General features: G+C 41.6%; 1 protein-coding gene across 1 annotated transcript in view; it reads left to right on the forward strand.

The window, feature by feature from the left end:
• The first annotated feature begins 959 nt into the window (after positions 1-959).
• The window catches only part of LOC109893745 (reticulon-1-A-like), a 58,198-nt gene continuing 36,516 nt past the window's right edge, over positions 960-22,641 (forward strand). The window contains exon 1 of the mRNA XM_031828927.1: positions 960-1,449. Coding sequence (XP_031684787.1) covers positions 1,227-1,449 — 223 coding nt within the window. The 5' untranslated portion in view covers positions 960-1,226. The remainder of the gene's footprint in view (positions 1,450-22,641) is intronic.

The following is a 22,641-nucleotide window of genomic DNA, read 5'->3' on the forward strand; positions in this document are numbered from 1 at the left end:
ATTTAACCAGGCAAGTCAGTTAAAAACAAATTATTATTTACAATGACGGTCTACCCCGGCCAAACCCAGATGACGCTGGGCAAATTGTGCACCGCCCTATGGGACTCCCAATCACGGCCGGATGTGATACAGCCTGGATTTGAAAAGTACAGAGATGCAGTGCCTTAGACCGCTTCGCCACTCAGGAGGCAAAGTATAATGAGCAACAATATGTGATTTGTCTGACTCACAAATTAGCTATGTTACTAGCTAGTTATTTTTCTAATTTACTTCACAGATAGAAAAAAAATCATTTGCTTGCTTAGTAAGTTAACGTTAGCTATATGTTAGCTGGCTAACTGTAACATTTAGCTAACGCAAATGTAAGTTACTTACATTGAAGTTGAACAAGAGTTCACTGTCTGCTCAGACAACTAAAGTCATACTTGTTTCAGACATCTGTTATTGCTGCTATTGTATTTATGAAAATAAATTATAATTTGTGTGTTTATATTATGAACAGTATGCACATGTAGCATGCTCAAGCATGGTTTTGTCATCAACCCGTATCCAGGCAAGTGCCTCCCCTTTGCTCAGGAGCCATCTTAACTTTTTCGTTGTACTTTTGATAAACCCCACACGAGGGCGCTACAGTGCTAGTAATTTGAGAACAAACTTGCATGAAGAACAAATTAAATGGTCCCCCTGGGTATTCGCATGAGCGAAATGACTTGCATCCATAGGCTAACTTGTAAGCGTTTAACAAAAATAAAAATACAACAGTGTTGTATGTTCAAAAATGGTACAATTTGCGTTAATTTAGGTCTCTAAGCAAACTTGATAAATATGCTTAAATAAGCTTTCAAGGTCTAAAGTGTATTTTTTGTATGCTGCACTCTTGTAAATATACTGTGTTGACTTCCATGGTATATTCACACACTTTAATAATAGTCACGCTGACTGCCCCAAATAAGTGCCAACCATAAGCTACACCGACATGACGTCAGCATAGAAGCGCTGAACTAAAACAAACCAACCTCACTCACTTGTGCTCTCGGACTGGACCGCGCAGCTATTAGAATTTTACAATATCAATTTAAGCATACATTTGTAAATCCAGTCAGATTTCAAATCATAATTTCCTGTTTATTGCTTAGATCAAACCAATATCCATTGTGTAGCCCGCGTTAAAGCTTGTGCCTCAGTGCCTGTTATCTCTCGCGCAACCTGAACCTCTCCCTAAAAGCATGTCTTCGAAGCCCGGTGACGAACTAGGTTCGGAAGGGAAATGGTTTGGGGACGATTGTGAAAGAAATGGCATATTCGGAAGTACACCACCTCTGTTTGATGAGCTACGTGAAGATTTAAAATCGAAAAGCAGGGAAGAGACGAGCGACCTGAATGAAAAATTCCACAAATTTGAGGACGATGGGGAAAGGCCTCCCGTTGCTATGGAAACTGCATCTACAGGTAAGACGGTTTATCAATAACATTTATCAGTAACAGTCATCTTATCATTCATAGCCTATACTTGCATTTATATAGATATACGTAGTGTGTCATTTGCATTTGGCTGTTTACACATCTCATAGCGGAACATGCTCACCCAGGCAGCCTTTTGGGGTGTAGTATGAGGCAGTCTGAGATGGAACCTTCGTCATCGCAGAGTGTGCCAGGCGTTCTGTACCTTCTCACGAAGTTTAGGAGATCGAGTCATGGGTTTGGCTGGGAAATGTGCTTGAAAGTGCAACTCTGGTAATGGAGTCGACTTCGTATTAGTGGGTACAGAATAGAAGAGATTTGTTTAAAATAAAATTCATAACTGTGTTTATTTTCGACTATGAAATCTAGGTCTACATAAAATTGAAATGAGTCTCTCAGAGAAACAGAACAGACCAAGAAAACAACAGGCACTCCTAGACATAGGCCTATTTATTAGGCTACAAACATTGGCAGGGTACAGTACTTTTAGTTTAAGTTTTACATTCTTAAAGCTTGGAACAACATACTGGGAAAAATAGTTGCATAGCTATATCACAAATGTTAAACTGAAAGTTTCTGAATATTCTAACAGTAATACCTTTTGGGTGTCTCCATAACAGTCTTAACTGAAAATGTTAGCTCCCCTGAAGATAAACGGGTCCTGGTATAGGCCTACATTTCAAAAATAGCCCTAATTGTTTGTTTACAAAGGCAGCCTGGCTGGGATACAATGTGTCACTCACAGCCTAAGCTTATCACTGCCTAAGCTTGTTTAGTTTATTAGGATCCCCCATTAGCTACTACACCTGCAGCAGCTACTCTTCCTGGGGTCCACACATTTATTTTTTATTTTTTTACAAATACAGAACAGTTATAGACAAGAACATAAGATTCAATTTACACTCTATTCATATGAATATTGTTATATACAGTACAGTTACATTAGATGATCTTTAGAAAGAGGAGAGGTGCTGTGATAAAATCTATTTTTAAAATCTATTTTTTAAAGCTAAACTTGCTTTTTGCCAGAGCAACCTCTGGTGACAGAGCATTCCACAATGACATAACTATATACATAACTGAGCAACGTATTACATCTGGTTTTGGTTTGGGTACCGTGAAGATAGCCATAGTGGCGTGTCTGATGGGTTATGTATGCATTTCTGTTTGACGTTTATGCCAATAGATTATCGAGTGGTTAGGCATTTTTAACATACACATTTTCTTAAAAAGACGAGAAGAGAAGTAGTCAATTTCTCCTCAACTCGTAAATAAGTAAATAAATAAGGATTTGTTCTTAACTGACTTGCCTAGTTAAATGTAAAAAATAAGACATACTTTTGGTCATGTAGTGTATGTGGACACCTGCTCATCGAACAGCTCATTCCAGAATCATGGGCATTAATATGGAGTTGGTCCCCCCTTTGCTGCTATAACAGCCTCCACTCTTCTGGGAAGGCTTTCCACTAGATGTTGGAACATTGCTGCTGGGACTTGCTTCCATTTAGCTACAAGAGCATTAGTGAGGACGGACACTGATGTCGGCATTCCAATCCATACCAAAGGTGTTTGATGGGGTTGAGGTCAGGGCTCTGTGCAGGCTAGTCAAGTTCTTCCACACCAATCTCGACAAACCATTTCTTTTTGGACATCGCTTTGTGCACAGGGGCATTGTCATTCTGAAACAGGAAAGGGCCTTCCCCAAACTGTTGCCACAAAGTTGGAAGCACAGAATCATCTAGAATGTCATTGCATGCTGTAGCGTTAAGATTTTCCTTCATTGGAACTAAGGGGCCTGAACCATGAAAAACAGCCCTAGACCATTACTCCTCTGCCAAACTTTACAGTTGGCACTATACATTGGGGCAGGTAGCGTTCTCCTGGCATCCGCCAAACCCAGATTCGTCTGTCAGATGATGAAGCGTGATTCATCACTCCAGAGAACGCATTTCCACTGCTCCAGTCCATTGGGTGCGAGCTTTTTTTTTTTTTTTTTACCTTTATTTAACCAGGTAGGCAAGTTGAGAACAAGTTCTCATTTACAATTGCGACCTGGCCAAGATAAAGCAAAGCAGTTCGACAGATACAACGACAGTGTTACACATGGAGTAAAACAAACATACAGTCAATAATACAGTATAAACAAGTCTATATACAATGTGAGCAAATGAGGTGAGAAGGGAGGTAAAGGCAAAAAAGGCCATGGTGGCAAAGTAAATACAATATAGCAAGTAAAACACTGGAATGGTAGTTTTGCAATGGAAGAATGTGCAAAGTAGAAATACAAATAATGGGGTGCAAAGGAGCAAAATAAATAAATAAATTAAATACAGTTGGGAAAGAGGTAGTTGTTTGGCTAAATTATAGGTGGGCTATGTACAGGTGCAGTAATCTGTGAGCTGCTCTGACAGTTGGTGCTTAAAGCTAGTGAGGGAGATAAGTGTTACCAGTTTCAGAGATTTTTGTAGTTCGTTCCAGTCATTGGCAGCAGAGAAATGGAAGGAGAGGCGGCCAAAGAAAGAATTGGTTTTGGGGGTGACTAGAGAGATATACCTGCTGGAGCGTGTGCTACAGGTGGGAGATGCTATGGTGACCAGCGAGCTGAGATAAGGGGGGATTTTACCTAGCAGGGTCTTGTAGATGACATGGAGCCAGTGGGTTTGGCGACGAGTATGAAGGCGAGGGCCAGCCAACGAGAGCGTACAGGTCGCAATGGTGGGTAGTATATGGGGCTTTGGTGACAAAACGAATTGCACTGTGATAGACTGGATCCAATTTGTTGAGTAGGGTATTGGAGGCTATTTTGTAAATGACATCGCCAAAGTCGAGGATTGGTAGGATGGTCAGTTTTACAAGGGTATGTTTGGCAGCATGAGTGAAGGATGCTTTGTTGCGAAATAGGAAGCCAATTCTAGATTTAACTTTCGATTGGAGATGTTTGATATGGGTCTGGAAGGAGAGTTTACAGTCTAACCAGACACCTAAGTATTTGTAGTTGTCCACGTATTCTAAGTCAGAGCCGTCCAGAGTAGTGATGTTGGACAGGCGGGTAGGTGCAGGTAGCTTTACACCACTCCAGCCAATGCTTGGCATTGCGCATGACGATGTTAGGCTTGTGTGCCTACCCTGGCCAAACCCTAACTCGGGCGACGCTGGGCCAATTGTGCACCGCCCTATGGGACTCTCAATCATGGCCGGTTGTGATACAGCCTGGAATCGAACCAGGGACTGTAGTGACGCCTCTAGCACTGAGATGCAGTGCCTTAGACCATTGTTGCTCCTAGACGTTTCCACTTCACAATAACAAACACGTTTTATAAGGAGGATGGGAGCCACCCAAATCATTTGGGTTCTTGGATCCTTTCACAGCATTTAGTAAACTTTTGGGAAAAAATGTGTGTTTGACCAGATACAATGATATTTTACAGTGAACAGACTTTCAGCACGCTTATAGGAAGGACAAGCACAGCACTTACACAGACTGATTGGCTGAGCGAAATTGATGATAAAAAGATTGTGGGGGCTGTTTTGTTAGACTTCAGTGCAGCTTTTGACATTATCGATTACAGTCTGATGCTGGGAAAACGTATGTGTAATGGCTTTACACATCCTGCTATATTGTAGATAAAAAAGTTACCTGTCTAACAGAACACAGAGGGTGTTCTTTAATGGAAGCCTCTCCAACATAATCCAGGTAGAATCAGGAATTCCCCAGGGAAGCTGTCTATGAGTAAAGCCAGTGTATCTATGTATACGGATGACGCAACACTATACACGTCAGCGACTGAAATGACTGCAATACTCAACAAAGAGCTGCAGTTAGTTTCAGCAAGGAATAAGTTAGTCCTAAATATTTCTAAAACTAAAAGCATTGTATTTGGGACAAATCATTCACTAAATCCTAAACCTCAACTAAATCTTGTAATAAATAATGTGGTAATTCAGCAAGTGGAGGTGACTAAACTGCTTGGAGAAACCCTGGATTGTTAACTGTCATGTTCAAAACATATTGATACAACAGTAGCTAAGATGGGAAGAAGTCTGTCCATAATAAAGCGCTGCTCTACCTTCTTAACAGCACTATCAAAAAGGAAGGTCCTAAGGGCCTCCCAGGTGGCGCAGTGGTCTAAGGCCACTGTGCCACCAGAGACCCTGGGTTCGTGCCCAGGCTCTGTCGCAGCCGGCTGTGACTGGGAGGTCCATGGGGCGATGCACAATTGGCCTAGCGTTGTCTGGGTTAGGGAGGGTGTGGCCGGTAGGGATATCCTTGTTTCATCGCGCACTAGTGACTCCTGTGCTACTAACAATTGGATACCACGAAATTGGGGAGAAAACATTTTTGCAATTGGCTCAGAACAGGGCAGCACGGCTGGCCCTTGGATGTACACAGAGCGCTAACATTAATAATATGCATGTCAATCTCTCTTGGCTCAAAGTGGAGGAGCGATCGACTTCATCACTACTTGTATTAATGAGAGGTATTGACATGTTGAATGCACCGAGCTGTCTGTTTGAACCCCATGCATACCCCACAAGACATGCCACAAGAAGTCTCTTCACAATCCCCAAGTCCAGAACAGATTTTGGAAGGCGCACAGTACAACATAGAGCCATGACTACATGGAACTCTATTCCACATCAAGTAACTAATGCAAGCAGTAAAATTTGATTTACAATACAGGTCCTGCCTTGGCAGCAGCTAATGGGGATCCATAATTAATACAAATGCAAACAGCACATACAATTGACCGGGGCAGCTCAACAGTGCAGAAATTTGACGAAATGACTTGTTGGAAAGGTGGCTGTGACTGTGCCACGTTGAAAGTCGCTGAGATCTTCAGTAAGGTCATTCTCCTACCAGTGTTTGTCTATGGAGATTGCATGCTCAGTTTTATACACCTGTCAGCAACGGGTGTGACTGAAATAGCCGATTCCACTAATTTGAAGGGGTGTTCACATACTTTTGTGTATATACAGTTGAAGTCGGAAGTTTACATACACCTTAGCCAAATACATTTAAACTCAGTTTCACAATTCCTGACATTTAATCCTAGTAAATATTCCCTGTCTTAGGTCAGTTTTCACCACTTTATTTTAAGAATGAGAGAATGATTTATTTCAGCTTTTATTTCTTTCATTACATTCCCTGTGGGTCAGAAGTATACATTCACTCAATTAGTATATGGTAGCATTGCCTTTAAATAGTTTAAGTTGGGTCAAACATTTAGGGTAGCCTTCCACAAGCTTCCTACAATAAGTTGGGTGAATTTTGGCCCATTCCTCCTGACAGAGCTGGTGTAACTGAGTCAGGTTTGTAGGCCTCCTTGCTCACACACGCTTTTTCAGTTCTGCCCACAAATGTTCTATAGGTTTGAGGTCAGGACATTGTGATGGCCACTCCAATACCTTGACTTTGTTGTCCTTAAGCCATTTTGCCACAACTTTGGAAGTATGCTTGGGGTCATTGTCCATTTGGAAGACCCATTTGCGACCAAGCTTTAACTGATGTCTTGAGATGTTGCTTTAATATATCCCCATAATTTTCCTCCCTCATGACGCCATCGCACCAGAGTACGTATGACGGCTGCGTGGTCCCATGGTGTTTATACTTGCATACTATTGTTTGAACAGATGAACGTGGTACCTTCAGGTGTTTGTAAATTTCTCCTGAGGATGAACCAGACTTGTGGAGGTCTACAAATTTTTTTTTAGGTCTTGGCTGATTTCTTTAGATTTCCCATGATGTCAAGCAAAAAGGCACTGAGTTTGAAGGTAGGCTATGAAATACATCCACAGGTACAACTCCAATTGACTCAAATGATGTCAATTAGCCTAACAGAAGCTTCTAAAGCCATGACATAATTTTCTTAGTGTATGTAAACTTCTGACCCACTGGAATTGTGATGCAGTGAATTATAAGTGAAATAATCTGTCTATAAACTATTGTTGGAAAAATGACTTATCATGCACAAAGTTATGTCCTAAATGTCTTGCCAAAACAATTTTTTGTTAACAAGAAATTTGAGGTGTGTTTGAAAAATGGGTTTTCATGACTCCAACCTAAGTGTATGTAAACTAGGGACTTCAACTGTAGTGTACCTCTCCCCATCTTCACAACAACTTGACTATGATAACTGACCATCCAATGTTACTCCTAGGGGTCCAGCTTCTTCAACTTGTTCAATGTTCACACACTTTATGCACAACTCCAGTTGATGTTTAGGTCTAAGATAATGCTTTGTACTAAATGCAATGCTTTTGTTTTTTAGATGTAATTAAGACCAGTTTGTTAATCATCACTTAATGTTTACATATCTGTCATTACTCATCTCATACAGTGGGGCAAAAAAGTATTTAGTCAGCCACCAATTGTGCAAGTTCTCCCACTTAAAAAGATGAGAGGCCTGTAATTTTCATCATAGGTACACTTCAACTATGACAGACAAAATTATATATTTTTTCTCCTGAAAATCACATTGTAGGATTTTTAATGAATTTATTTGCAAATTATGGTGGAAAATAAGTATTTGGTCACCTACAAACAAGCAAGATTTCTGGCTCTCACAGACCTGTAACTTCTTCTTTAAGAGGCTCCTCTGTCCTCCACTCATTACCTGTATTAATGGCACCTGTTTGAACTTATCAGTATAAAAGACACCTGTCCACAACCTCAAACAGTCACACTCCAAACTCCACTATGGCCAAGACCAAAGAGCTGTCAAAGGACACCAGAAACAAAATTGTAGACCTGCACCAGGCTGGGAAGACTGAATTTGCAATAGGTAAGCAGCTTGGTTTGAAGAAATCAACTGTGGGAGCAATTATTAGGAAATGGAAGACATACAAGACCACTGATAATCTCCCTCGATCTGGGGCTCCACGCAAGATCTCACCCAGTGGGGTCAAAATGATCACAAGAACAGTGAGCAAAAATCCCAGAAACACACGGGGGGACCTAGTGAATGACCTGCAGAGAGCTGGGACCAAAGTAACAAAGCCTACCATCAGTAACACACTACGCCGCCAGGGACTCAAATCCTGCAGTGCCAGACGTGTCCCCCTGCTTAAGCCAGTACATGTCCAGGCCCGTCTGAAGTTTGCTAGAGAGCATTTGGATGATCCAGAAGAAGATTGGGAGAATGTCATATGGTCAGATGAAACCAAAATATAACTTTTTGGTAAAAACTCAACTCGTCGTGTTTGGAGGACAAAGGATGCAACTCAGCAACAAAGAACACCATACCTACTGTGAAGCATGGGGGTGGAAACATCATCCACCATAATTTGGAAATAAATTCATTAAAAATCCTACAATGTGATTTTCTGGATTTTTTTTCTCATTTTGTCTGTCATAGTTGAAGTGTACCTATGAGAGAGGCCTGTAATTTTCATCATCTTTTTAAGTGGGAGAACTTGCACAATTGGTGGCTGACTAAAAACTTTTTTGCCCCACTGTATGTATATATTATTTTCTATACTATTCTACGGTATCTCATTCACTTAATAATGTTTACATATCTTGCATTACTCGTCTCATATGTATATACTATATTCTATACCTTAGTCCATTCCGGTCTGACATCGCTCGTCCATATGTATATTGTCTTAATTCATTCATACTTAGATTTGTGTGTATTGGGTATATGTTGTGTAATTTGTTAGATATTACTACACTGTTGGAGCTAGAAGCACATGAATTTTGCTACACACGCAATAACATCTGCTAATCACGTGTATGTGACCAATAAAATTTGTTTTGACTGTAACTCCTGGCTAAGAGTCTCAGTGAGCTCACTGGCTTTAGGTGCTGATGTGTAGAGTGTGCATAGTCATTTTAGCTTATTGTAAGACAAGTGGCAAATCATTTGTAAAAATAGAGAAGAGTAACTGCCCTAGGCAACTGCCCAGAGGGATACCGCACTATACATATCTGTTAGAGAATCTTCCATTGAAGAATACTCTAAATTCTATTGGATAAGTAACTCTCCAACCATGTTATGTTAGATGGTGTAAAGCCATAGCAAGTGAGTTTTTTCAATGACAAATTATGATCAATAACATCAAAGGCTGCACTGAAATCTAACAATACAGCTTCAACTATCATCTTATTATCCATTTATTTTAGTCAATCATCAGTCATCTGAGTCAGTGCAGTACAAGTTGAGTGCCCTTCCCTATACGCATGCTGAACATCAGTTGTGAACTTGTCCTTCGAAAAATAGTATTGTATTTGTTCAACCACAATTTTCTTTGTCATTTTACTAAGAGGGAGCAAACTGATTGGGCAGCTGTTATAGTCAAGCACCCTTTCCTGGCTCTTTGTATGCAGAGGAATTACTTTAGCTTCCTAGCTTCCTTCCATGCCTATCGACACCCATTCCTTTAGGCTTTGATTAAAGACATAGCAAATAGGGGTGGCAATACAGTCTGCTACCTTTCTTAATAGTTTCCCATCTAGGTCACTGGCGTAACGCAGTTTCTCTGGACCCCCGCAAGGTCGGAGTGATACTGGGCATGATAGATTGCCAGAGCTGATTTCTATGAGAAAAGAGATTTCCTCTTTCTCATCTGAGTTGTGGATCAATCTAACATTTGCATAACATAGGCCTAGTCTAGAGGTCTACCGATTAATCGGAATGGCCGATTTAATTAGGGCCGATTTCAAGTTTTCATAACAATTGGAAATCTATATTTTTGGACACCGATTTTGCCAATTTTTTTATTTTATTTTGTACACCTTTAAGAACACCTTCTTATTTACAATGACGGCCTAGGAACGGTGGGTTAACTGCCTCGTTCAGGGGCAGAACGACAGATTTTCACCTTGTCAGCTGTGTGCACTCCACAAGGAGAATGCCTGTTACGCGAATGCAGTAAGCCAGAGTAAATTGCTAGCTAGCATTAAATTTATGTTATAAAAAACTATCAATCAATCATAATCACTAGTTAACTACACATGGTTGATGATATTCCTAGATATTATCTAGCGTGTCATGCGTTGCATATAATCTGACTGAGCATACAAGTATCTAAGTATCTGACTGAGCGGTGGTAGGCAGAAGCAGGCGCATAAACATTCATTCAAAAAGCACTTTCGTGCATTTTGCCAGCAGCTCTTCGTTGTGCTTCAAGCATTGCGCTGTTTATGACTTCAAGCCTATCAACTCCCGAGATGAGGCTGGTGTAACCGAAGTGAAATGGCTGGCTAGTTAGCACGCGCTAATAGCGTTTCAAACGTCACTCTGAGACTTGGAGTGATTGTTTCCCTTGCTCTGCATGGGTAACGCTGCTTCGAGGGTGGCTGTTGTCCTTGTGTTCCTGGTTCGAGCCCAGCGAGGAGAGGGATGGAAGCTATACTGTTACACTGGCAATACTAAAGTGCCTATAAGAACATCCAATAGTCAAAGGTTAATGAAATACAAATGGAGAGAAATAGCCCTATAATTCCTATAATAACTACAACCTAAAACTTCTTACCTGGGAATATTGAAGACTCATGTTAAAAGGAAGCACCAGCTTTCATATGTTCTCATGTTCTGAGCAAGGAACTTAAACGATAGCTTTCTTACATGGCAAATATTGCACTTTTACTTACTTCTCCAACACTTTGTTTTTGCATTATTTAAACCAAATTGAACATGTTTCATTATTTATTTGAGGCTAAATTGATTTTATTGTTGTATTATATTAAGTTAAAATAAGTGTTCATTCAGTATTGTTGTAATTGTCATTATTACAAATCAAATTAATTAATCGGCATCGCCTTTTTTGGCCCTCCAATAATCGGTATCGGCGTTGAAAAATCATAATCGGTCGACCTCTAGCCTAGTCCCTAAACATAAACTTAGTTGTGAGTTTATTTAAAGTTGAGGCTATTTGTAGCCATGGAATCTCACATGTAAGCCAATGAATTTAGTAAGGTTTGCTAGCACTGATTAAGCAGAGTGCTGTAGAACCTCAAAGCAGTGTTTTTGTGGGAGCATCATTCACGCTTCATCTCCAAGTCCGTCACCCTCTTCAGCAGAGCTCAGCTCATACTGCTATTTTTAATCCTGGAAAAACAGGGCTCACCATCCGCTTGTAGAGGAGGGAACTGGAGTCCTGCACTTGCATTTTCATTCACCGTCCCTCTGAAATATTCATAAGATGGTGTTTAAAATCCATGACTAGCTTGCTCTCTTCTTAACCCAGGCCTTTTCTTTAGCTCTTTCAGCCCTGTCAGTCTTTTAAGATGAATGTTTTTTGCTACATTAACAGAGGCATCTAGGCTATTTTAAGCCTGTAATCTGATTTTAATGCAGTCTGTTGGTAAGTGTGGTATTGAATATCAGTGTTTACAAAAACATTGTGGTGTTTTTGTTGTTCAGAAACTGAAGTTGTCTTCTAAACATGGCTACAGTTCAGACAGCCTGCCAGATGATTTTCCCTTACGGCAAGATAAAAGGTGCGTGTTAATAGTTTACTGACTGTGGCTTCACAGCTCGAGACCGAGGATTGACCTGTTCCCAAACACACACACACACACACACACGGACACATGCAAACACACAGCAGCCATTTCAGAAAATCAGCAAAAGGCAAACATAACTGCCTTTTAGCCATGTTTGCTGGGCCCTGTCTACAGTATAGAAGTAATCTGTTGTGACACTTGTGGTCTTGGTGGGCACAATGTGGATCTTTACAGAGCTAGACTGCTTTCAACTAACCAGACACTGACCAGCCAGATCTAGGATAGTTTTTGGAGCAGAAAAGCCCTAGCCGGTTCTGTCCTGTCTAGGACCTTGGGCCTGACCCTCTCCATGCAACAATGTACTCACACAATCTCACTCTCGCCTGTGGATATCATGCTCCAGGAAATTAAACTGCATACTTAATGGACAACATCATTTCCTGTAACTCACAGAACCTCAGAATAAGGCTACATTAGTCCTCTCCCATTCAGGCCATATATAGTGCTGGTCTCAGCTGCACATATTCAATTACAGCAGAAGGACAAGTGGAGAAATATCTTTAGCCATACAGCATGCCTGTTCTTTCTAAGGCTAAGTGATGCCCAATCATCCCCATCCTCCGCACATAAAGATGTTGCACACAACGATGTCTTAGAAAGATGACAAAACAATGTGTTAATGATGAGCAGGACATCCAGAGTTCTGACCAGATCTGACCACGCTGTGAAATGCACATGAGGACATCGCTTCACTTGTTCATTATATTCACAGCAGATGGTGCATCTAATGGGTTCCCCATGCCGAAAGTTAGAGAATTTGGGCATTTCTTCTCTATGTTTTGAAGTCAGTGTTTGATATTCCGAGAGCCAATGGATTTAAGGCAATAGGACTGTTTCACGGTATGCATATTTCACATCAATAGTCCCTGTTGTAGAGCTTCTGTAGTGTTCCCACCTTCCTATGTAATGCTCCTGATTTGTCTGTGAAATACACATTTTACTCTCTGAAGATAAAATATTAGGCTACTAGTACATTCCTTCTATACATCTCCCATCCAGACACCTCAAGTACAACAATCTTTACACACTAGCCTAATTTTGACACAGTGACTAATGGGTTACTTGTGCTTCTTCTGCATCTCAGCATAAAGCATGAGAGAGGGTGTCTACTGTCTGGGACCTTTCCATAACTAGGAGAGAGGAGGCACTTAGGCCAAGGGCTCATAAGGTGACCATATTACCGCCAGTCATGAGTCATGACCTCAGTAAAATTCCATGTGACCACGTGATGACCTCCGGCTATGCTCTCTGGACATGTTTCGGTAGTACCCAATTTACTAAAACCATGGTCCTAATGGCTTGGTACTCAGTGCTCTATTGTCACTCTAACCACACCAAGCACCCCCCCCCCCAAAAAAAAATAAAAACATAATTAAAAGTATGATTGTGCCATTATAAAATACATAGCCTACTGCAGATATTACATATGGTAGAAAAACATAAAACAAAACTGATTTAAGATGGTACATAACTGGTCTATCCTATACTCCAAAATTAAACAAATTCGAGTAATTTCCTTTGAGTGTGGACTGTATTATTATGCATACTGGATACCTTATGGTATGCTCCAAAATGTATATCCACTAGTCTGGGAAATAACATACTGTATAGTAAACTTGCCAGCAGCAAACCACTGCTGGCTTGCTTCAGAAGCTAAGCAGGGTTAGTCCCTGGATGCGAGACCAGATGCTGCTGGAAGTGATGTTGGAGGGCCTCCAGTAGGAGGCACTCTTTTCTCTGGTCTAAAAAATATCCCAGTGCCCCAGGGCAGTGATTGGGGACACTGCCCTGTGTAGGGTGCCGTCTTTCGGATGGGATGTTAAACGGGTGTCCTGACTTTCTGAGGTCATTAAAGATCCAATGGCACTTATCGTAAGAGTAGGGGTGTTAACCCCGGTGTCCTGGCTAAATTTCCAATCTGGCCCTCAAACCATCACGGTCACCTAATAATCCCCAGTTTTCAATTGGCTCATTCATCCCCCTCCTCTCCCCTGTAACTATTCCCCAGGTCGTTGCTGTAAATGAGAACGTGTTCTCAGTCAACTTACCTGGTAAAATAACAGATAGGTTAAAAAATAGCCCTAGCCGATGCAATTGGTTGTGCAGGGCGATTTTGAATAGCCTAGTAATAATTGGGTGACACATTACCTTTAGCTATACAGAATATCTCACCACCATGCATTTCCATCTCCTCACTTTCCTTACTTGAGCGCGCAGAGGGGCTGTCAACAGTTACATTACATATGTTTTGTTGTGAAAACATGTTACAATCGATGTTGGTTTCCCAAATTAAGCACTGGGTAGCTGCAGGAACAAGGTTGGAGAGCCCATGGCATACAAAGTTTGGACAAAGTTTCACCTGTCATGGAGCAAGAGCATGCTCCTCAAACAGTGGTTAAAACCTCTTGAGACTAGGGGGCAGTATTTTGATGTTGGGACGAAAAACGTGCCCAAATGAAACTGCCTATTTCTCAGGCCCAGAAACTAGAATATGCATATAATTGGCAGATTAGGATAGAAAACACCAAAACGGTCAAAATATTGTCTGTGAGTGTTACGCACGCCTCTATGAAGAGGGAACGCAACACCCTGCTACAACTCAACTCTCCGTGAAGTGAAAAAGGTATGGACCGTAGGCGTGAGTAAGGATGACAACAGGCAGAATGTGGTACTGTTTACAAGGACTTTATTCCTTTACACGGTAATATGGGGAAAATTGGCTGGAAGGAACCAAAGCAAAGAAAGTAAATCTCAAAGCCCCCTCTCCTATCTTATCTGTCTAACCAATACTTACCTAATTTAGCACCACCTGGTGCCCTAACCAAAAAACAGGGGGTGGTCCGCCCAGGTCTTACCTATTGTGCCTAGACAATGAATATACTACGGGTATATGTATGCCCGCGGGCCTCTTGCCTAAGCACTCCCTAGGTGCCTTCCCCTTCCCCCCTGAGAACAAATGAAACAGGAGAACAAATCATTTCTCAAACAAACTAAGAATAAAGGACATCAAATAAGCTCTATCTGAGCAACAAACTCACAGAACATACCAACTGCTACCAACAACTAACATAGTAAATTATCCACAGCCATCAGCCTCCTCTCTCAGCAATGACCTCCCTCACATTCAATCTCTCTGCAATGACCTCCCAGCAATGAACCTCTATCACATTCAATCGCTCTGCAATGATCTCCGAGCAATGAACCTCTCTCCTGAACAGAACACTGGCTTTTATATAGCTTCAGAAGGAATGGGTAATCGGAGACAGCTGTGTCTTGACGAGTTGGCGGGGTCAGCCCCCCCCCCCCCCCCCGCAATTAGCCATGGAGTCGACCAATCAGCTGCTTGAGGGGTTTCAGGAAGCCATTTCCTGAAATAAACACATGCAAATACACAAACTACAACACATACACTGGGGAACGTAACAGTGAGTATAACAACTGATATTGCAGGCGAAAACCTGAGGAAAATCCAACCAGGAAGTGCTGTTATTTTGAAACCTCTCTGTTCCTTTGCATGCCTACCCTCCATTTAAAGGGATATCAATCCGATTCCTTTCCCTATGGCTTCCACATGGTGTGAACAGTCTTTATACATAGTTTCAGGCTTTATTCTGAAAAATTAGCGAGAATGATCAAATCGCGTCAGTGGATAGCTGTGTCCCCCCAGAGTTTTGCATGCGCAAGCAGCTTGGACCAGACCTTTTCTCTCTCTCTCTTATTGTTAAAGCTACCGTCCGGTTGAAATATTATCGATTATTTATTGTAAAATCAACCTGAGGATTGATTATAAAAAACGTTTGACATGTTTCTACGAACTTTACGGATACTATTTGGAATTTTCGTCTGCCCGTCATGACCTGCACGAGCCTGTGGATTATTCAACAAAACGCGCCAACCAAATGGAGGTTTTTGGATATAAAAATAATCTTTATCGAACAAAACTAACATTTATTGTGGAACTGGGAGTCTCGTGAGTGCAAACATCCGAAGATCATCGAAGGTAAGCAATTCATTTGATTGATTTTCTGACTTTCATGACCAATCTACTTTGCTGCTAGCTGTTTGTACTGTTTTGTCTGCTGAGAGAGCCGTGCTCACATAAACACTTGGTTTGCTTTCGCTGCTTTCGCTGTTTTTTAAAAAATCTGACACGCAAGCTAAGCTGTGTTTTGGTATATTGCACTTGTGATTTCATGAAAATTAAATATTTTTAGTAATTTAATTTGAATTTGGCGCTCTGCAATTCAGCTGATGTTGACGAAAATGATCCCGCTAAAGGGATCGGTGCGCCAAGAGGTTTTAATGGGTGTAGTGAAACAAGTGTTATATTTATTTCTCAGCTGCTCATGTTACGAGCATGCTCCGATATACAACCGAAGTGGCTTCCCTGTCATCATTGAAAAACTGACCGGCAGGAAATCGTGCGGCCTCCATTTGCTATTCAAGTGTATACAGATTACGTATTTTTTATTACCCTGCCCATTTCATAATGACAATAATAAATTGAGAATTGTCTGAAGGGTGAAAATATGATTACTTGATGAGAGAACAGCTGTGCAGCCTGAGGCAAGGCACAGAGCGCAATCTTTTTTGATACATTGTCAAATCATCAATGGCCTATACTCGTGTCATGCAGCCCGTATATGTTTGGATTTCTAAGACATTCTAAGGGCTGTATCATTAACAACTAACATTGCCAAATTACTCTAAATCTAGCATATAAAACCTGTTTCTAATGATCACTTTTATGCTCAACATAGCCACTTCATATGCACACTCGCTCCGGAATGGGAAAGATATCTTTTATATTTTATTCAGCTAAGTTAAATTATATTCTTCTTACTATAAAATCATATAATATAAAATAATGCCGTTGGACGATAAGCAGATCTTGTCAGCTCAACAAACAAGCCTACAGCCTCTGCCATGAAGCATTGCCAGATAACATACAGACCGGCGGTCTTTTGCAGGACAAAGTTTCATGACCGCCACTGCCTTACTTAGGTCTACAGTTCCAGTACATGTTCATCAACCTGGGAGATCTCTGCTCTGCTGCCCCAGCAGTCCTGGGCTGTTGCTGGGAGGAAGGATGATGAAGATGGAGACTGTGCTGCTAGTGTCTCTGTCTGTGCTACCTCACAGAATTACTTGGGCCCCTCTGCTTGCCTTGTTTCTTGCCAGCCTGCCTTCAAATCTCATTCGTCTTCTTCAACTTCCAGAGCCAATTAGCTAATGCTGTGGGAAGGACACAGATAAAGCAATGAAGGACAGGGTCAGGAAAGCTCCACCCCAGGGGACAACACAGTATGTCAGCTGTCGTGAACTGTGGGCCTAAATAGATTATTCTCCAAATCTTTTTCAATCCCCCGACAGACAACTCTGCACCATCTTTGAATCTAGCCTAAAGCTTCTCCAACCTTCCACCTGTCAGTCTGTTTGAATGGCTTCATAAATAAAAAGCTATGCAGATAGGCTAGAATTTTACTTGCTGAATTGCTAAATAATGCTAGGTAGGCTTCTCTAAAGACTCAACTCTGTCCACATCTCTTGGTAGTTTGATGCAGAGGGCTGTTGGCAGTCAGTTGCCACTGTCCTCAGCATTTGGTCCAAATACTGTAGACAAAAGAAAGGCATTCTATCCTACGTGTCCTTTGTGTGTGTGCTCGTGTGTGTCCTTGAGTGCGTGTGTGTGTCTTGGCTAAAGCTAACAATGGAAGTGAAGTAAGACAACAGAGACAGTTCATTGACAGCTGGGCTCCAAAGCTGACAGCTTGTAGACACTCAGTCTGGATCTTCAGATAATCTATCCTCACCATTCCACTCAGGCAAAGACTTTGCTGGGATCGATAAATGACAGGTGGCAACCAAAGCTTCCACTGACTTCACAACTTCAATGCAATAAGACTGCTTGTCTGTAGGCTGACTGTTTTTATAGCATTTTCTCATCCCAGTTGACAATAACAATGTCCAGCCATCATGGGAGTTTAAGATGATGGTGGATAACAATAGCTCATGAGCAACTGTATCCTCTGACCTCTCAGCTGCCTGCCTATCGACCTCCTTCTGTATTCATATCCCCGTTGTCATTTTTGAGCCACTTATATTTATGTGTTTGTGATAGCCGCTTGCTTACTTCCCTCAATTCAACACCTTTTTGTTTTCTTTCTTCCCCCATCTCATTGTCACCCCTAGTTTGCTGCCTAAAGCCTACCCCCTTCTCTTAAGTTTCAATTTGAAGAGGTAACAACACAGTAGCCTATATGTTTTTTATTTTTTATTTTTTTATTTTACCTTTATTTAACCAGGTAGGCAAGTTGAGAACAAGTTCTCATTTACAATTGCGACCTGGCCAAGATCAAGCAAAGCAGTTCGACACATACAACAACAGAGTTACACATGGAGTAAAACAAACATACAGTCAATAATACAGTATAAACAAGTCTACATACGATGTGAGCAAATGAGGTGATATAAGGGAGGTAAAGGCAAAAAAAGGCCATGGTGGCAAAGTAAATACAATATAGCAAGTAAAACACTGGAATGGTAGATTTGCAGTGGAAGAATGTGTAAAGTAGAAATAAAAATAATGGGGTGCAAAGGAGCAGAATAAATCAAATAAATACAGTAGGGAAAGAGGTAGTTGTTTGGGCTAAATTATAGGTGGGCTATGTACAGGTGCAGTAATCTGTGAGCTGCTCTGACAGTTGGTGCTTAAAGCTAGCGAGGGAGAGATTTTTGTAGTTCGTTCCAGTCATTGGCAGCAGAGAACTGGAAGGAGAGGCGGCCAAAGAAAGAATTGGTTTTGGGAGTGACTAGAGAGATATACCTGCTGGAGCGTGTGCTACAGGTGGGAGATGCTATGGTGACCAGCGAGCTGAGATAAGGGGGGATTTTACCTAGCAGGGTCTTGTAGATGACATGGAGCCAGTGGGTTTGGCGACGAGTATGAAGCGAGGGCCAGCCAACGAGAGCACACACCTGTTGTCCCAGGTCTATGTTCTTGTAAGGGCCCTCTCACACTCTGTTTGGCTGATTTGCTGTAGCATGCAGCAGAAATGGGAGAGGACTCTTGAAAGGAGACATCACACAGGTCGAACATAGATTAACACTATATACACTACAGTGTAGGCAAATCATTCTCACAAAACTGTAAAAAAAAATCTCACGAGTCATTTTTCACACAGTTTCATCTTTAATTCCTCATATTAGGATCTGTACTTATCTATTTCATAATTATTCTTTTTTTTCCTATCAGATATGCATTTGACCAACATTTTCACAATGTTCATTACAGTAATAGTTTTTGAAGTCCAAAAAAGTAATAATCAAATCAATATTTGTAATATTTTATGCATGCTCCCCTAACGAAAAAGCCTGAGTAAAAACATAACACTGAAAATATACAACTGTTATAAAATTAAATCAGACTTTTCCCCAATTTGAGCTCTTTAGCCATTTCGGGAAATGAGATGGCCAAGTGGGGTAAAGGGGGTGTTTGAGAATAAGAACCTCATTCTGAAGGCATATAATGTAATAATATATGCCATTTAGCAGATGCTTTTATCCAAAGCAACTTACGGTCATGTGTGCATAAATTTGCCATACGGATAGTACCGGGAATCGAATCCACTACCTTGGCTCTACCAACCTGAGCTATAAATTAACTTAACTTGTGCCCATCTAAGGACTACTCCTCAAGATCAGTGGTCACCAACCTTATCTGAGTCAAGATCACTTTCGCAGTCAAAAAGCAAGCCGAGATCTACCGCTCATAATTATTTTTTAAATTATTATTATATATTTTTTTACATTAACCTAGTTAAAACGATTCTGTAGGAATGAGGTTTGGGCCATAGGCCTAATAAATTATCATAGCATATTCGCTATATGCCTGACCTGCCAATATTGTTATTCTCAGACCATATTATATTTAAAAACTTGAGTTATGATAACAAAATTAATCAGTTGGTGTAGAACAAATTGAAATAATTAACTTTTTAAAATTTTACTGGACTGATGGTACCTGCATCTGATGGTCATGGTGCTTTCAAGACAACTGGATACTCGGGAGGATAGCTAGGTCAAATCATGACGTCGGGAAGTCGGAGTTCTTGGAATTCCGAGTTGGATGACCGTTCAAAACTATTTTCCCCAGTCGGTCTCTCGGTTTTTTCCCCCAGCGTTCTCAGTTGTCTTGAATGCACTGAAGTCGGAAGTCAGACATTTCCAAGTTCCCAGTTGTTTTGAACACAGAATTAGTCTCAGTGGAGGGAGGGGAAGAGCACCACAGTATCTGCCTTTCACAGTCCCTGCTTTCTCCATCCTTTCCTGGTGAGACTGACCAGAGAAAGGGGACACAGTCTTCTACCTGATGGGGAAGCTGGAGTCACACCCCATCTGCCTCATGCACAAATTCATGTTGTTCCTATAACCAGAGATAGTGAAATATTCCTCGATATTGAAATAGACACCACGAGCTGCTAATAATAATACAAACTCAGGGCTATCGGTACACTTGGCTACTATTTTTTTTACCGTTATTTAACTAGGCAAGTCAGTTAAGAACAAATTCTTATTTACAATGACAGCCTACCCCGGCCAAACCCTAACCCGGCCGACGCTGGGCCAATTGTGCGCCGCCCCCATGGGACTCCCAATCACGGCCAGTTGTGATACAGCCTGGAATCGGACCAGGGTCTGTAGTGATGCCTCTAGCACTGAAATGCAGACCGCTGCACCACTCGGGAGCCCATTGCAGCTGCAGTGCGAGTGGAAGTACTAGGAAGCATATTTTATGTTTTGTAATAGTGTTTAATAAAAACAGTGTTGACAGTGATGAATAAGAACTTAAAAATGAACTCACTCATAAAAACAGCTCTATACTGTGTTCTATGACAGTCTCTCTGTGGTTATGGTTTTAAAAGTTATTAAATCTTACGTAGGCTAGTATCTAACTTTGCTGTGGCTGGGGTTGTGGAATCTCTGTAGGCACGGTGATTTGAGCTATCCGATTAGCGAGCTTAGTAGGTGCACTTGATATAGCCACATCTCTCCAGGTCCACTTTGCTTACCAGGGCTTCTGAATCAAGTGCACCTACCGCCAACAGCGCAACACAAATAAAAAACAAAGGAGCGCAAGCCTTTATTTTTCTACAGAAGTGTTTGGTGATTGACTAGGAATGCCTGGAAGATTGACCAGTCAATCATGATCGACCGGTTGGCGACCAATGCTCTAGACCCCTCAAACTCAACTCTCAAATCAAATCAAATCATCAAATCAAATTTTATTTGTCACATACACATGGTTAGCAGATGTTAATGCGAGTGTAGCGAAATGCTTGTGCTTCTAGTTCCGACAATGCAGTAATAACGAACAAGTAATCTAACTAACAATTCCAAAAAACTACTGTCTTATACACAGTGTAAGGGCATAAAGAATATGTACATAAGGATATATGAATGAGTGATGGTACAGAGGAGCATAGGCAAGATACAGTAGATGGTATCGAGTACAGTATATACATATGAGATGAGTATGTAAACAAAGTGGCATAGTTAAAGTGGCTAGTGATACATGTATTACATAAGGATGCAGTCGATGATATAGAGTACAGTATCTACGTATGCATATGAGATGAATAATGTAGGGTAAGTAACATTATATAAGGTAGCATTGTTTAAAGTGGCTAGTGATATATTTACATCATTTCCCATCAATTCCGATTATTAAAGTGGCTGGAGTAGAGTCAGTGTCGTTGACAGTGTGTTGGCAGTAGCCACTCAATGTTAGTGGTGGCTGTTTAACAGTCTGATGGCCTTGAGATAGAAGCTGTTTTTCAGTCTCTCGGTCCCAGCTTTGATGCACCTGTACTGACCTCGCCTTCTGGATGACAGCGGGGTGAACAGGCAGTGGCTCGGGTGGTTGATGTCCTTGATGATCTTTATGGCCTTCCTGTAGCATCGGGTGGTGTAGGTGTCCTGGAGGGCAGGTAGTTTGCCCCCGGTGATGCGTTGTGCAGAACTCACTACCCTCTGGAGAGCCTTACGGTTGAGGGCGGTGCAGTTGCCATACCAGGCGGTGATACAGCCCGCCAGGATGCTCTCGATCTGAAGAAGTTTGTGAGTGCTTTTGGTGACAAGCCGAATTTCTTCAGCCTCCTGAGGTTGAAGAGGCGCTGCTGCGCCTTCCTCACGATGCTGTCTGTGTGAGTGGACCAATTCAGTTTGTCTGTGATGTGTATGCCGAGGAACTTAAAACTTGCTACCCTCTCCACTACTGTTCCATCGATGTGGATGGGGGGGTGTTCCCTCTGCTGTTTCCTGAAGTCCACAATCATCTCCTTAGTTTTGTTGACGTTGAGTGCGAGGTTATTTTCCTGACACCACACTCCGAGGGCCCTCACCTCCTCCCTGTAGGCCGTCTCGTCGTTGTTGGTAATCAAGCCTACCACTGTTGTGTCGTCCGCAAACTCTGAACCTTGAGGCGAGTTCCACTGCATTTTTTCATACTCGGGGACTGATTTAGACCTGGGACAACAGGTGTGTGCAATTAATTATCAGGTAGAACAGAAAACCAGCAGGCTCTGGACCTCATAGGGTAAGCGTTGAGTACCCTTGCTCGAGATGATGCATCAAGGGTGAATAAAACATTTATTTTTAAAACTGCTTGG

The sequence above is a fragment of the Oncorhynchus kisutch genome, linkage group LG7 (genome assembly GCF_002021735.2).
Source record: "Oncorhynchus kisutch isolate 150728-3 linkage group LG7, Okis_V2, whole genome shotgun sequence".
Classification (NCBI taxonomy): domain Eukaryota; kingdom Metazoa; phylum Chordata; class Actinopteri; order Salmoniformes; family Salmonidae; genus Oncorhynchus; species Oncorhynchus kisutch.